This window comes from Pseudoliparis swirei, chromosome 4 (genome assembly GCF_029220125.1).
Source record: "Pseudoliparis swirei isolate HS2019 ecotype Mariana Trench chromosome 4, NWPU_hadal_v1, whole genome shotgun sequence".
Lineage (NCBI taxonomy): Eukaryota > Metazoa > Chordata > Actinopteri > Perciformes > Liparidae > Pseudoliparis > Pseudoliparis swirei.
Window position 1 is genome coordinate 30,286,143 of NC_079391.1, and position 13,650 is coordinate 30,299,792.

The window sequence follows — 13,650 nt, forward strand, 5'->3', positions numbered from 1 at the left end:
TTGGAGTCATTATTCCAATTCACCGGTGAACAGAGGAGCGCTCTCTTCACCGAGGAGCCATTTATCTTTAAAGACACTCTTTAAGGGGAAACATTAGCGTTTTTCTTTTTTTTGTTGCATGTAATTGCCTCTAAAGTGTCGCACAGTGAATTCCTGAACTTATTATTCGCCCTCAGGCAACTCAAAATATCATTATTTTGAGCAATTACTGCAAACCTTTACTCTCTGGAGTTGAACCCTGCTTAGTGACCACTTCTCTGGACACTTTGAGGAAGTTCTAGTCTCAGGCTCTTTCGTCCGAGCTGTGATCCATGACCGCCCATCTCAGCCGTCCGCGAGATTGTCCACGATGTCGGAGCACGAACATATGCCTCGACATAAGGAGTGAACGAGAGAGAGAGCGGGGGGGGGGGGAGGGGGGGTCGGGTCAATTTTAATCGCGATAGCGCTATACCACAAATCACAGGTTTGCCTCGAGGGGCTCCATCATCTCTACGACACCCTCTACGCGCCGCCATCTGTACGGAGGAGCGACACGCCGCCGCTCAAAGTGCCACCGGCAAAAAAACAAAGCGACGCCGCTGAATAGAATCTCGTCAGTGAGAACAATGACTTCATTGTTCTCACTGACGAGATTCTATTCAAAAGATGACACGGGGAGACGGTTTCCACGGCTCCTAGAATAGCGCGGCGGCGCTGGAGCAAGTGGAGTTGGACCGAGGGAGCATTGGGGTCGATACGTTCGACCTTGAGAGGTCCGAAGGCACCGGGGGAGAGCGACGGGGCGTTTTCCATCTCCCTTTTTTGTTTCCCCTTTTTCTTGTGTGGCGCCTATCTGCAGCTCACCTGCTGTCCGTGTTCACGCCCCCTCCTCGCGAGTGGTACTTGGCATGTATGCAGCCTTTACATCTCGCCGTCTCTGTTGTCATGGCAGCGTCCTTCAGTCAGGCACCTCTGGGACTACTCTCGTGTTTTAACATCTCGAAACGTCTTTTCAAAAATAATGTTTTCCCTTCACCCGGTGCTGTTTCAAAGGCGCCGTCGTTCCTCCGATTTAGTTCCGTTCAGATTAAGAGGTTCAAACTGGCGTAACGTGGCTGTGCCCCGCAGGCCTTTACGAGAGGTCAGAGAGCTGGACACATTTCATTTAATATTTAAAAAGAATAAACGAGGTTACATTTGGCTCGATTGGCAGGGTGGTAAAACATGAAGGTTTGATATCGAACCATTAGAACGAGGACAAGCAGTCATGTGACTTGCTCCAGTTGAATTTGATGTCATTCTGAATAAAAAGAGAAGGCCTTTGTTTCAAAATAATATTACATTATTTATTGGTTGAACCGGTAGAATGTGGCTCTTATTTGTGACCCGAGACGCTGGTGCAATAGTCCATCAAACTGTGGGATGATGAATAGAATCGGTACAATAAACACAAGGCCATCATTGGTGGCGACGCATTCGTACCGACTTGAGGCGGAGCTTGAGGCCCTGATGAGGCGGAGCTTGAGGCCCTGATGAGGCGGAGCTTGAGCCAAAGCTTGAGGCGGAGCTTGCTGGGTCTCTAATATTCGTGGAAATGGAAATATGAAACAATCTAAGAGCTAATAGAACAATGGTCAAGCATGAGGGAGAAAAGAAACGCTGACTTTAGTGACCAAAAAAAAGCCAATTGATGTAGGATTGTTAAAAAAATAACACGCCAAAATACACAATACAGAGCGAGTTGTATTAAAGATGGCAAAATAATTGACAGGAAAACTCGCTGTATGCAATATTTACTGGAAATGTTCTGCTCAAAATTGATTGATTGTGTCATTTAAGGTGTATATACTTGTGTATACACTGAGGCTTCACATAATGTTTGGTCATGGAAATGTGGTTTAAAGTCGTGGAACCCTCTTGGTGTGTGTGCACCCTGGTTACAGTCGATGTAGCTGAACAGGACGTTACCAGCGGACCCCCGGGGGAAACGCCCGACTGAAAGATGAACGAAGCGAAGCGTCTTAGTTTGAGCCCGACTGCGCGTCATCTCTCCGCCGTCACACGGAGCGATCGTGGATCGGTGTTGCGCCGTGTGTGATGTGATATTCCTTTATTCGTCCCACAGTGGGGGAAATTTAAAAAATCAGAGCATCAATGAAAATAATTATAAAACACAAAACAAAATACTAAAAACTAAATACTAATACTAAATACACAGGGGGGAAACAAAGTACAGTGCTGAGTGAAGTAAAGTGTGTTTCTGCCTCCGTCCTTCCAGAGCGGCCTGATGGTGAAAGTCACGGAGACGTGCGCGGAGCTCAACTGCACCGCCGGCGACCAGATGCTCCCCGACGGCCGGTGCTGCAACGTTTGCAGAGGTACGTCTCCCTTCTTTCCTCGGACGAGAGCGCCGCGCTCCCTCCTCCCCGACGCCGCGTCAAGGAAAACGCAATCATTCCCCCCGCGGTGCTCCCGGGCCGGCACACCCATCACGGCAGATTGGTCCGTCTGCCGTCGAGCGCCCGCTATTCCAATTTGCCCGCTCCCCGCTGCTTTGGTCGGGAAGCGACTCCGGGGTAAACAGCCACGGGTAATTCAGTAAACACATTGAATAAACAAACCGGAGGTCTAACAAAAAGAGCGGAGGACATCGGGCTCTCGTTTACGTTAGCTGAGCAGCGCGAGAGGAGGATCAATAACGTGGAAAGGAGAAGACGGGAAAGGGAAGGAGAGAAGGAGGACGACGTGTCGATTCAAGGAGTGGGAAGGAGATGTAAAGTCTCATACGGGCAGTGTTGAGAGGAGAGGGAAGGTACCGAGTGTAGAGGAGAGGAGAGGAAGGCGATGGGGAAAGTGAAGGAGAGGATAAGACGATGGACGTTACGCGCTGAGAGAGAGAGGAGCGGAGGAAATGAGGACGGAGGGCAGGAGAGGAAAGATAAAGAGGAAAGATAGAGAGGAGAGAAGCGGAGCGAGATAAGAAGAGGGAAAGAAAAAGACTGAGAGAGAAGAGCGAGAGAGAGAGAGGTGAAGTATAGAGGACAGGACTGCAGAGGAGAGTTTATACAGTAGGAGCTAACGATTAAAGATTGATAGTCACAGTCTTTTCTCTACAGCCCTCTATTTGTCTCTCTCTCACACACACACAAACACACACACACACACACACACGATTGCTAAAACTCTGAGCGGGTCATTATTTCCTAATCATCTCCAGAACTCCGCTGTGACTCAGCGCTCTGCCGCCACTCCGATATTTACTTGTTAAATCCTGCGGTAAATTTGCTAAATACACAATTTGCCGCGGAGTGTTTACGCCCCTCTGTTTCTCCTGGAATGGAACAAAAAAAAACGAGAACGATTTCACGAATATCTTTTCGAGTTTACCCCCCCCCCCCCCCCCCTACCCCTCGCCGTCGTTACGAATACAGTACACAGAATATATCGCTCTGCAGCTGTAACGTTGTTTTGTTCCCCCTTCTCTTTTTTTCTTCTTCTTCTTCAGAGGCTGCCGCAGCCCGACGGCCTCGGGGCCCGGCCGCTTTTAGTTTAAGGAGCGCTCGATTCGAGACGGGGCGGAGCGGTTTGAAAACAGAAAACGTCGATACCGCGCTCGGCCGTGTCTCTTTAATTGTGCGAATCGCCAAAAATATTTGATTGCCTGTGCAGCCCTGGAGAGCGCCCCCTTTACATGTTTACACAATCCGGGAGGAGGAAGCGGAGGCAGCTCTTTTCCTCCAGTGATGCCCCCCCCCCCATTACGTCTATCTGAGATGTGACCTTTCAGGATCTCAGTCTCTTAGTCTGGCGCACAAGAAGTTTTTAATCAGGGCGTTAATCCCATGATGTTAACAGGTGGGAAGCCAGTGAGAGATTCTGATCTCGCCCCCCTGTTGTGACCTTGAATACTCATTTTTTGAAAAGCGCTGTGTGTGTGTGCGTGTGTGTGTGTGTGTGTGTGTGTCTCTCGCTTCATTTGGGGAGGCGGCGCTCCATCTCGCAGTCAAAATGCCGCCGGTGGAGTCGTTGAATGAAAAGTGTCGGGACCGAATGGAAACGTCCACCCTCTCAAGCGGCCGCCGCCAGAGAGCTAATTAGTGCCCCGTCATGGTCCTCATAAGTCGCCGATCAAGATGTTCTAAGTGGAGAGATGATTGTTCGAGGACGCTTTGCGCTTCGCTCTCTGTTTGAAACCTCTGTGTTGGCGGAGCGGCGTCGTCATGGGATACGCTCCGGGCTCTCTTATTTGTTGTGTTCTTTGACCAAACCGTTTTATTATTGCACCGAAGTCGTGCTGCAGTCATAAACCGTTGGGGCCGCTTGTATTATTATGGACACACGAACACGGCGTCCGCGCCCGACGGGGACCGCGTCGCTCCGTCTGGCATTCATTCGTCTGCTTTGATCTCTGTGTGCGGCCCAAAGTAATTGGAGGCCGCCTCTCTCTCTTCCAGGTTATGACTTCTGCGCCGAGGGACTCGTTTGCGGAGAGAACTCCGAGTGCAAAAACCGGAATACGAAAGCCGAGTGCGAATGCAAGGGGGGCTACGCCTCCATCCACGGGGACGCCACCTACTGCGACGGTAGGACTCTCCTTTTACCAAAAAAGCAGAAGACACCTTCACTGTCCGCTCACAGGAGCAACACGTCGGTCGTGGACCTCAGTGAACTCGACGCCGCTCGGCGGTTTGGTTCACCGTCGATACGCTCGCTGGTTCTTCTCGATTGTTTCGTGAGAGAAGAAAGACGCGCATCGGACGAAAAGAACGGACGTCGCTTCATCATTCTCGGATGTAAACGAAAAGTCTTTCTCGAGCTGCAATGCAGGAAGTTCAGACGTAGCGTAGCCTCCAGTCTGAGCCCGTTTCCTTGCGGCCGTACTTCGCCTTTGTGACGATGGGAGTCCTCAGCAGGAGTCAAATAGAGCCGTGTGTGTGTGTGTGTGTGTGTGTGTCGGAGTAAAGCATCCCTAGCTGGCAGTGCGTCCGCTTTTAATTCATGGTTTTCTATCAGACGCACGTTCATGCCACGGACTGAGATTTCTCCCGCTCAGTGATGGAGCAGGGGCTCGTCGCTCAGGGCCGAACCGGAAAAGCGGTGGATATTCTCACGGTGAGGTAGAATATATACATTGAATACATTTGAATACAAATATCCGGCAGGCTAAGTAGTCGTGTGTGAATGGCTTTATTATTACCCATGAACTGTTGGATGCTGCCTCTATTGCACATGGAGTCTGGAAGACATCCGCATGACACAGCGGGACCACGTAGGGGTCCCCCCCCCCCTATTGCCCCCGGGCATTTTGCACACTGGGTAAGGGTTAAGGCGAGATTCAACTTCAGCGACTCAAATCGTTTCATTAAATTACCCGAGAACCTCTGGTTCAAGGACCTTTGCATATTTAGTCCACTAATGGTGTTTAACCATTTTCCAAAAGGGTGACATTTAGTTTTAAATAGATTTCCAGGCATTGATTTACTTTAATCATTGTTAGAGACTTGTCAGAGTTTTAATGTCATCTAATGACAATGCATTTTATTTTATCATGTGTCTGTTTAAGCTGCAGCTTTCTATTGTCTCCGTAAAAAAAAGCCAGAATTTCGCAAGTTGCTAAATATGCAACGTACAATTGGAGGCAAACGCACCGCGAGAATTCTCGTCCGTACGTTGACTTTGCTCGCGAACAATTCGCAACGCTCTCGTTGTGAACGCAGCTTTACGCAGCAGACTCTATTTTTGTTTTTTTGTTCTAAACAAAGCAGTCTGAGAATAGATGTCTTACAGCACGATTGAGTTTCTCCTCTCGTACTTTATAAACTTGGAGATTATGTCTGTTTGTTGGCTCTAAGCCGCAATTAAACGTGCCCATTTCATCCTCATAAATGTTTTCATGTGCGGCGGAATGACTGAGGATGAGATCTACTTGTAATCAGAGAGCTGTTTGAGGGGCGAGCCGGAGATCCGGCTGTTATCCGGTCGCCTCGTGAGGCCACGCTTGTTCTCTCCCGCTCTTTAAAATGAACACCTGATTATTAGTGGGATGCTTTTTGCTGGGCTATTGTCCTCCAGTGTGCCCTAATTTAAATGAGGTACCCCACCTGTTGGAAAAGGTTGAATTGATCTAAATCGCCCCATTAAAAAGCATTTTAGGACTTTCTTTTTTTGGATCCAGTAACGGTGTATTTCTGGAGCGGGTTTTAAAACTGCAAAGAAATGTTTTCGGACTAATGTGGAATATTTCTCGGACTTTTTTCCTGATCCGATGTGAGATCAAAGGTCAGGGATGTCGTATGTGTCCAGGTTGTGAAGCCCGCTGAGGATAATTCTTAATTTGTGATCACGGGCTATCCAAAATAAACTGAATTGAATGAAACTGAATGTGTAATTTCTCAACAACACTGAAGAATTGGACATTTATCCACAACTGAGGAGAGGGGTTCAGTCCACTGATTGATGTCACTTGGAAGGAGTGTCACTTATGATGAAATATGTATTTTTTTCTCTCTCTGCTGCGGCATATTGTGCGTCCCACATGGCGCATGCCTGGTTCGTACACACAGCCAGAGAAATGTGTTAATATCTAAAAGCCATCTGCCTAATTTCCAAAAAGGAGAAATGTGCTTGCACATGCAGGATACGCACGCACGGAGAAGCAGGGAACATAAGCACACACTAATGATGTTCTTCGCCTCACTGGGATGCCCATCCAGGCCCTGTGTCGTTATTTACTCCATCAGCTGCATGAGCGCTGACATCTCTCTCGATGTTTTCTTTAGAGACGAGTCCGGTGTGGAGGCGTCGCTCTGCACACTGGGAAATCCTTTTTTTAGAGGTTGCTTTCGATGGGTGATGTCAGCACTCGGCAACTCAAAGGCTCCAACTGAGCCTGCTGCACACAAGAAGTGCAATAGGCCTAATGGACGGCATATCATTGTTGTTTTAACCCTAAAGGCCTTCAGCTCTAACCGAAACCAACGTTCTCCCCAGAGTTACATGAAAGACCTTTAGCTTTTACTCCTTTACCTTATGCTCTGGATGCAGACATGTCTATGAATCTAGACACAGTGTGTAGACGTCCATACGGCTACAGTCGCTCCTCGAGAGGGTCCCAGTCGACTTGATGGGAAACACCCTGGTAGAGATGTTCCGATTACTGGAACTCTCAAGAGAAACCCTTGGTCCACATACATGCAGGTTTTCTTTAACACAGGAAACGTATTCATTATATACAGTGGGTACGGAAAGTATTCACATTTTATATTTTTAAATGTGATATTTCAGTTTTTCTTTTTTAATAAATTTGCAACAACAAAAAAAATCGACATTTCTGTTTTTTACTGTCACGGTGGGGTGCTGAGTGAACATTAATGATAAATAAAATGAACTTTTTTGATTTTCGCAAACAGCTGCAATGAGACAAAGAGTGAAACATTTGAAAGGGGTCTGAATCCTCTCCGTATTTACATCACCGCGCATCACACAGCGTCGTGTCGGAAACGCGGTGAGATTTAACGCGTCTACCTGGGCGTCGCGTGGCCATCCCCACAGATCGGAGTTCGAGTTGATGAATACCTGTGACTATACCGCGGAGGGAATGAATGCCGATTGTGGCCTTTTCCACGAAAAGACCGGAGCCAGATGTTCGTGGGTGTCAGTGGGTTTGGTCGGTCCCGTGGGAAAGGGGCTACATTCAGACCGGCCCATTACCCTGCATGTGTTTGGCCTGTGACATCACATTGGAGACACACCGGAACCCTTTACCTGGACGATGCTAACAGCACCCGCTCCTCCTCGATGTCTCCTCTCTTGATTGTTTCATTCCCTTCACCTACCCTCAGCCATTCCTGTCTCCCTGATTGCATCATGCCGTACACCTGTGTTTTTCCTCCTCTATTGTGCCAGTATTTCCCTTGTGTCCCTCGTGTTTTGTAGTGTCTCTATAGTCTTTGTTCCCATGGTGATTCCTAGTGGTTTTTTTTGTAGTTGTTCTCAAGCCAAAGTTTTTATGTTTGACCTTTTTCCGAAGTAAAGTGTTTTTTGTTTCACTCAAACCTGGAGTCCAGCCCGTCTCTCTGCACCGGAGCCTCACCCCGTGACGCCGACACGCTGCCACCCACATCTGTTGAATGATGATACTTTATGCATCGATGTAGATGTATGTACGGACATTAATTTGCACGTACGGAAACAGAACTATCAATAGCTCGAGATAAGATCCGATAAATCCTGTGACACAGGAATACCGCGGAGGTCTAATTACCACTGATGAGAGGAGCGGACTTCATCTCGAGGGTTGCGCTCTCTTCAGCTCGATGTGTCACCGCGACTGATGTTGCTCCATTGCTGTTATTTCACACGTTGGCGCTAATGGGCTTTTCTCAGGCTGATTATCCCCATCAGCTGGTGTTTACGCCGCCAGTGATATTCTTCAGGTCCCGGCAGATCGACTGCATCATCTCTCGGCTCAAGAGGACACGCGAGCACATTAACACTGTTGTTGTTTTCGCTGACAGCTTGTTAATCCTAACCTTTAAAAAAAAAAAAGGAGAAAAAGAGTCCACATATCAGGCACAACGGAGCTTCAAAATACCGAACAAGCCGAGGCAGCTGATGTGGAGAGCGGTTGCATCAGCGAAGGGCAAACAACATAATTCCCTGTTCCAGAGCTTGAGTGCTCCAGGGAGCGACCCTCCTCCCAAATGGCCGTTGTTGCCCCAGAGTGTATCTCTTTCCATGAGGGGTGAAATCCCAGCATGGGTCTAAAGTGCATCTCTTTCTTTCATCATATCAACATCTACATGATTTCATGGTCTCGGCTTTCTCTGGACCTTGTCCTCTCAATAAGCCCAAATGATCTCCCACTCTGCAGGAAAGCTTTCTTTTCATTTATTTCTTTTTGCGCGACAGCCACTCGAGTGCCTCTTCAAATTAACCACCGCCGCCGCCATGGCGACATCCTCGGAAATGTTTTCACGGGCGAGTGCATTAGCGGAAAAGCCACACGGCGGTTGGGTAAGACGCTCGAGTCGAGTGTTTTCCACGTGTGGCGGGCATGAAGCGCATCACCATGGAAACGGTCCCTGGAGGTCGTTGTGGAGAACTCCCCTGCTGTTCGGAGCCCTCACGGGTCGCCCTGCCCACATCAGCGGCGGCGTTGGCTCCCCGCTGTGCCCCGCAGCGCTTCTCCGCCTCTTCTGGGCGACTCGGACATCGACTCTCGACTCGCCCGTGTTTGACACGTAACGGCGGATTCGCTCCGCCAGCTTGCGCGTCTGGTTCCGAGCGCTAGCTGCGGAGCTACCGAGTCTAATTGGGCCTAATTTAACTTGCGTTTGATGCAAATGCTACGACTCCCTCAACAGTTCACATTGCCGTCCATCACCGCCCAGGGCTGCATTCGTCTGCAGTTTTATTTGGCCCCCTGACGGACGTTTTTTTTTCTCCGTGCTATGGATAACAAGATTAGTGCCCAGTGTGAGGCAGACGCGTGAAACCTACGGCGCTATTTTTTTTTTTTTTTTCATTTATATTTTATTAGTGTTCAGAATCTCACATACACATATTGACATTTTTCAGATTCTTTGTATAAAGAGAAGTAAAAAACAAAAAAATAAACACATATGCAAATAAAGAAACAAAAACAATACCATAGTAACAAAACTATAAATAAATAAAGCAGGGAGAAATCATTTTCTATAGAGTAAAGAAATACAGTCAGGCCATTTATCTGTGACATAGTTGCACCACTTTTGCCAGTGCTTAAGAAATGTTTCTATTCTTCGGTTAACATGAGCTGTAATCTGCTCCATTCTGTAGATCTCTGTTACAATGTCTCTCCATGATGTAATTGTAGGACACTGGTAATAACCATTCTACGGCGCTATTTGTGTTTGTTCAGCTCTCTTTTCCTTTCGCGCCGCAGCAGCCCAACACCCTGGGTTCAGAGAGCGGCTCTGATGTGTCCCCTTAGCTCACGGGCTCTCGAGGGTTGGCCCCGGTCTTCACAGTCTATCTCCGCTGACACCACAGCAGTTTTTTTTTTGCATAGTTCCTCTCTAGCTCGTAGCCCTCGCTGGTAATTTGCCGTGACTTGGGTTTAAATAGCGTGAGAGCAGTAAAGTGTGGTCGCAGAGAGCCGACACAGCCCGATGAAGCGTGGCGTTGTCACTCTGGCTCTCGACGGCCCGACTTTCTGCAAAGTCGGCAACTTGTGATTCGTCGGCTTAGTTTGTACTGACGTTTTCTTGGAGACAGTTTTCCTCGGGTGAAAAAAAGAAAAGTGAAATATGCTTCTTAGCATTCCTGTCAATTATATTCCATTCACCTCCATGGTACTGGGATGGTTGCAGAAATCTGAGACTAATATCTAAAACCCTCAAACTATCTGCAGAGATATCAGCGCGGACGGGTGGAACGCGTCTTTTTTGTGGTCATTTTGGTGAACTGACCCTTTTTAGATGTAAATTGTTTCCCATTAAGTGGTTCTGAGCTCCCTGTTGGAGGCTTTGGTTGCTGGTTCAGTAAATGGTTCCCGTCCAGTTTGTCCTGAGCGCTTTTTTACCGAGACGTTCACGGCTGATAACGTTGTGTTCATATCCCACACGCTTAAGAACTGGGATGAAGGAAGTTATTCGTCACGGATTGTACAGAGGTGCTTTTATCATACGTTTGCAGATGAGTTGATATGAGCTGGGCCGTCTAACTTGTGGGTGGCACAGCCCAGTGCATGGACTGACAGGCAGTCACACTCAGCGTCATGGCTGCAGCAGCTCCAAAGAGACACACAGACGGATTCCTGGCTGTGCCGACTTGCAGGAATCATATCCACAGAGGTTGGAATTGAGCTAATCAAAGGACTTACACAGCAGGATAGAAGGTGTGTGTGTGTGTGTGTGTGTGTGTGTGTGTGTGTGTGTGTGTGTGGCCTTCATAGGGTTTATAGATAAACTCAAGGAAACACAACGCAGCACCGGCCCCAATGCTACCGCTAATCCGCTACAACTCACAGCCTCTGCTTACTTTTTCCTGCAACAGCAGCAGGAGTCCGACAAACATAGAAATACACGCCTAGAATGTGTTCAGGGTTTTTCCTGGGTCAAAATGGGTCTTCGGTGCTCCCCACGGTCTGTGTCTCTCTATCTATTCGCACACCTCACAGTTGCGTATTGATCAGACAAGAAGACACGCTTATCAACTCGATTACTATTGATCAAAACAGAACGAGGGTTCGGCTGTAGCCGACTTGAAACATACTATTGAGAACTAGAGATGCACCGATCAGGTTTTTTGGTGCCGATCACCGATCACTGAAATCAGTATCTGCCGATCCGATAATACCGATCACCGATCACGGTGTCGATTGAAGCATTCTATTTATTGTGTAGCATTATTGCCTAGGACTGAGGAAATACATATATAAAGCACCTCAAAGATTAAAGAAATTACCCATTTCTTTAAACATTTAGGACTTTTACTTTGAAAAATGTCCTAATTGATACATTAAAATTGATTGATTGCCAGTGTAGGGGATTTCAGAAAAGTATGGAACACATCTGCATTATTCATTTCCTGGAACTCTTGGGGAAATCCATTTACAGGACTTTTTTTAACATACAAAAGTCTGACCTTTATTTTTATAAACTCTTCCTTGGTACAATAAAAATGTTTTCATGTTAGCATAATTTAAGCTAAATCTCAGAAACGATCAATAAAGATACAAAATCAGTTCATTGTTTACTTGTGTATGATTTGTCGACATCTTATTTTGAAAAACGGATGTTGTTTCACGTGGTTCTTTCCGCTAACTTTGCAAAACCGGATGTTGTGTCACGTAAATCCTTCCGCTAACTTTATCAAAACCCTCGCTCGCTCCCGATCGAATGCGTTTACCGTGAACATCAGTCTATAGGTGCAGACATGTGAGAGTCGGCTGAGTCGACCCAGAGATTCAACTCGGGGGACGCCGCTCGGTGGTGAGGATCCCCTCTGACCTCTCACTCTGCGGCCCTCGCCGGGCGATCGCTCCGCTATGCGCGGCGATTGAAACGTCTGATAGTTCTCGCAGATGTCACGAAATTTGATCGGCCGTTTTGAGAACGCCGATCAAAACCGATAATGGGAATATCGGCCAATATGGATCGGCGCCGATCAGATCGGTGCATCCCTAAAACATACTATTGAGAACATATTCGCTGACATGCACGTGATGAACACAGTTTTTTTTTTTTTTTTTTTTTTTTCCATCGCAGACTTTTTTTTGCCTTAGGCGCTCGGGATTTGTCATAGGCGTTCGGGAAAACGGCTTAGGCGCACGCCCAAATGTTCTCTATGCAGGAAAAACCCTGGTGTTGCACGGGATTTTCCTCATATTGAATCGCAGTCATTACCACAGATGTCCTCAACGCAGCGCCATCGAGAGGCGATGTGAGGTAACAGAAAGAGACTCATCGAAGGGGAGCAGTTCGGATCCTCCTCGTTGGTTCTCATCCAGCCCGCGATGACGGGAGCACCGGTCCGCATCGGTCTTTCATGTCATTGGCGAGCGCCGCCGGCAGGAATTGGCTCTCTCACTGGGTGGCATTAAAAGAGTAATTGGCTGTGTTTGTACTTGTGAGAATCAATCGGGCGCTCTGTGGGAACCCGTCCTCCACCGTGTTCCAACTAGGATGTAATGACGGGGAACGAATGAGCAGCGGCGACGCTCCTCCACAGTTCTGCCGTAGGAAAAAAAAAGTGGGTCGAGCTGGGGTTAGCGGTGTGGGGGGGGATACAATGACGACGACAGACAAAGCACATGTTTAGTAATCAACCTGGAAGTCCTGGACTTTACAGGATGATGCCCGTCGTTGAATAATCCCCCATGCGCTTGCGGCTTGAGCTTCTGGGGCCTTCAAGTGTGTCTGATGCGGAGGAAATCTTTCGCCGTCATCCATTACCAAGGTGCTCATTCTGGATGAACCTTTAAACCAAAGCGGGACCCTCCTTAAATAAAGGCTACAAAGAACACGAAAGACGGACAGGTTTAAAAATAGCGGTGAAACCCCGTCTTTTGAAAGGGAGTCCGGTGTTGGAGAGTAAAAGCAGCCGGTGGATTGAATCGGCCCACAATGCATCGCTGGCCGAGTCACAGTGGGTGAGCACTCTGGTAAAAGGTCAGCGAAAGACCTGTCATGAATTAGTCACGTCGCTGAGTGACAGTGCTGTGTGTGTGTGTGTGTGTGTGTGTGTGTGTGTCTCCCCAATGAAGCCAAACGCTGTCCTTGGCATCCCCCCCGTTCTCTTTTTTCGTTCCCATTCAATTCCCGGACCAGTTCTGAGTTGCAGGGGATCGGGCTGGTGGTCCTCGAGCGAGAGGACTTGGTGGGTTGCCACCCGGTCCGTGGGCACCAATGTTCCGAGTCCCATTGGAATCGGGGCCCAATCTGGATATTTCCTCCATGTAGCCCCACGGGAGAGAATGCAGATTACCTGAAGGCTTGTTTTATTCAGAACAATGTACTATTCCCTATTTGTTTACATTACCTCTTGTGAAATTTCATTAGAATTGTTTTTTCTTCACTATCACACACTAGGGCACTATTTTCACTTCTAGTCCTTGTATCTTCTCCTCTTAACTTTTTTTTTAATTGGCCATATTCCAATAAAACCCACCACCAAAGCAGATAC

At 47.9% G+C, this 13,650-nt stretch overlaps 1 protein-coding gene across 1 annotated transcript in view; it reads left to right on the plus strand.

Annotated features, from left to right (window-relative positions):
* LOC130192529 (protein kinase C-binding protein NELL1-like) overlaps nucleotides 1–13,650 on the plus strand; it is a 238,494-nt gene that overhangs the window by 116,575 nt on the left and 108,269 nt on the right. The window contains 2 exon segments of the mRNA XM_056412589.1: nucleotides 2,261–2,360; nucleotides 4,437–4,565. Of these exon segments, the coding sequence (XP_056268564.1) occupies nucleotides 2,261–2,360; nucleotides 4,437–4,565 (229 nt within the window).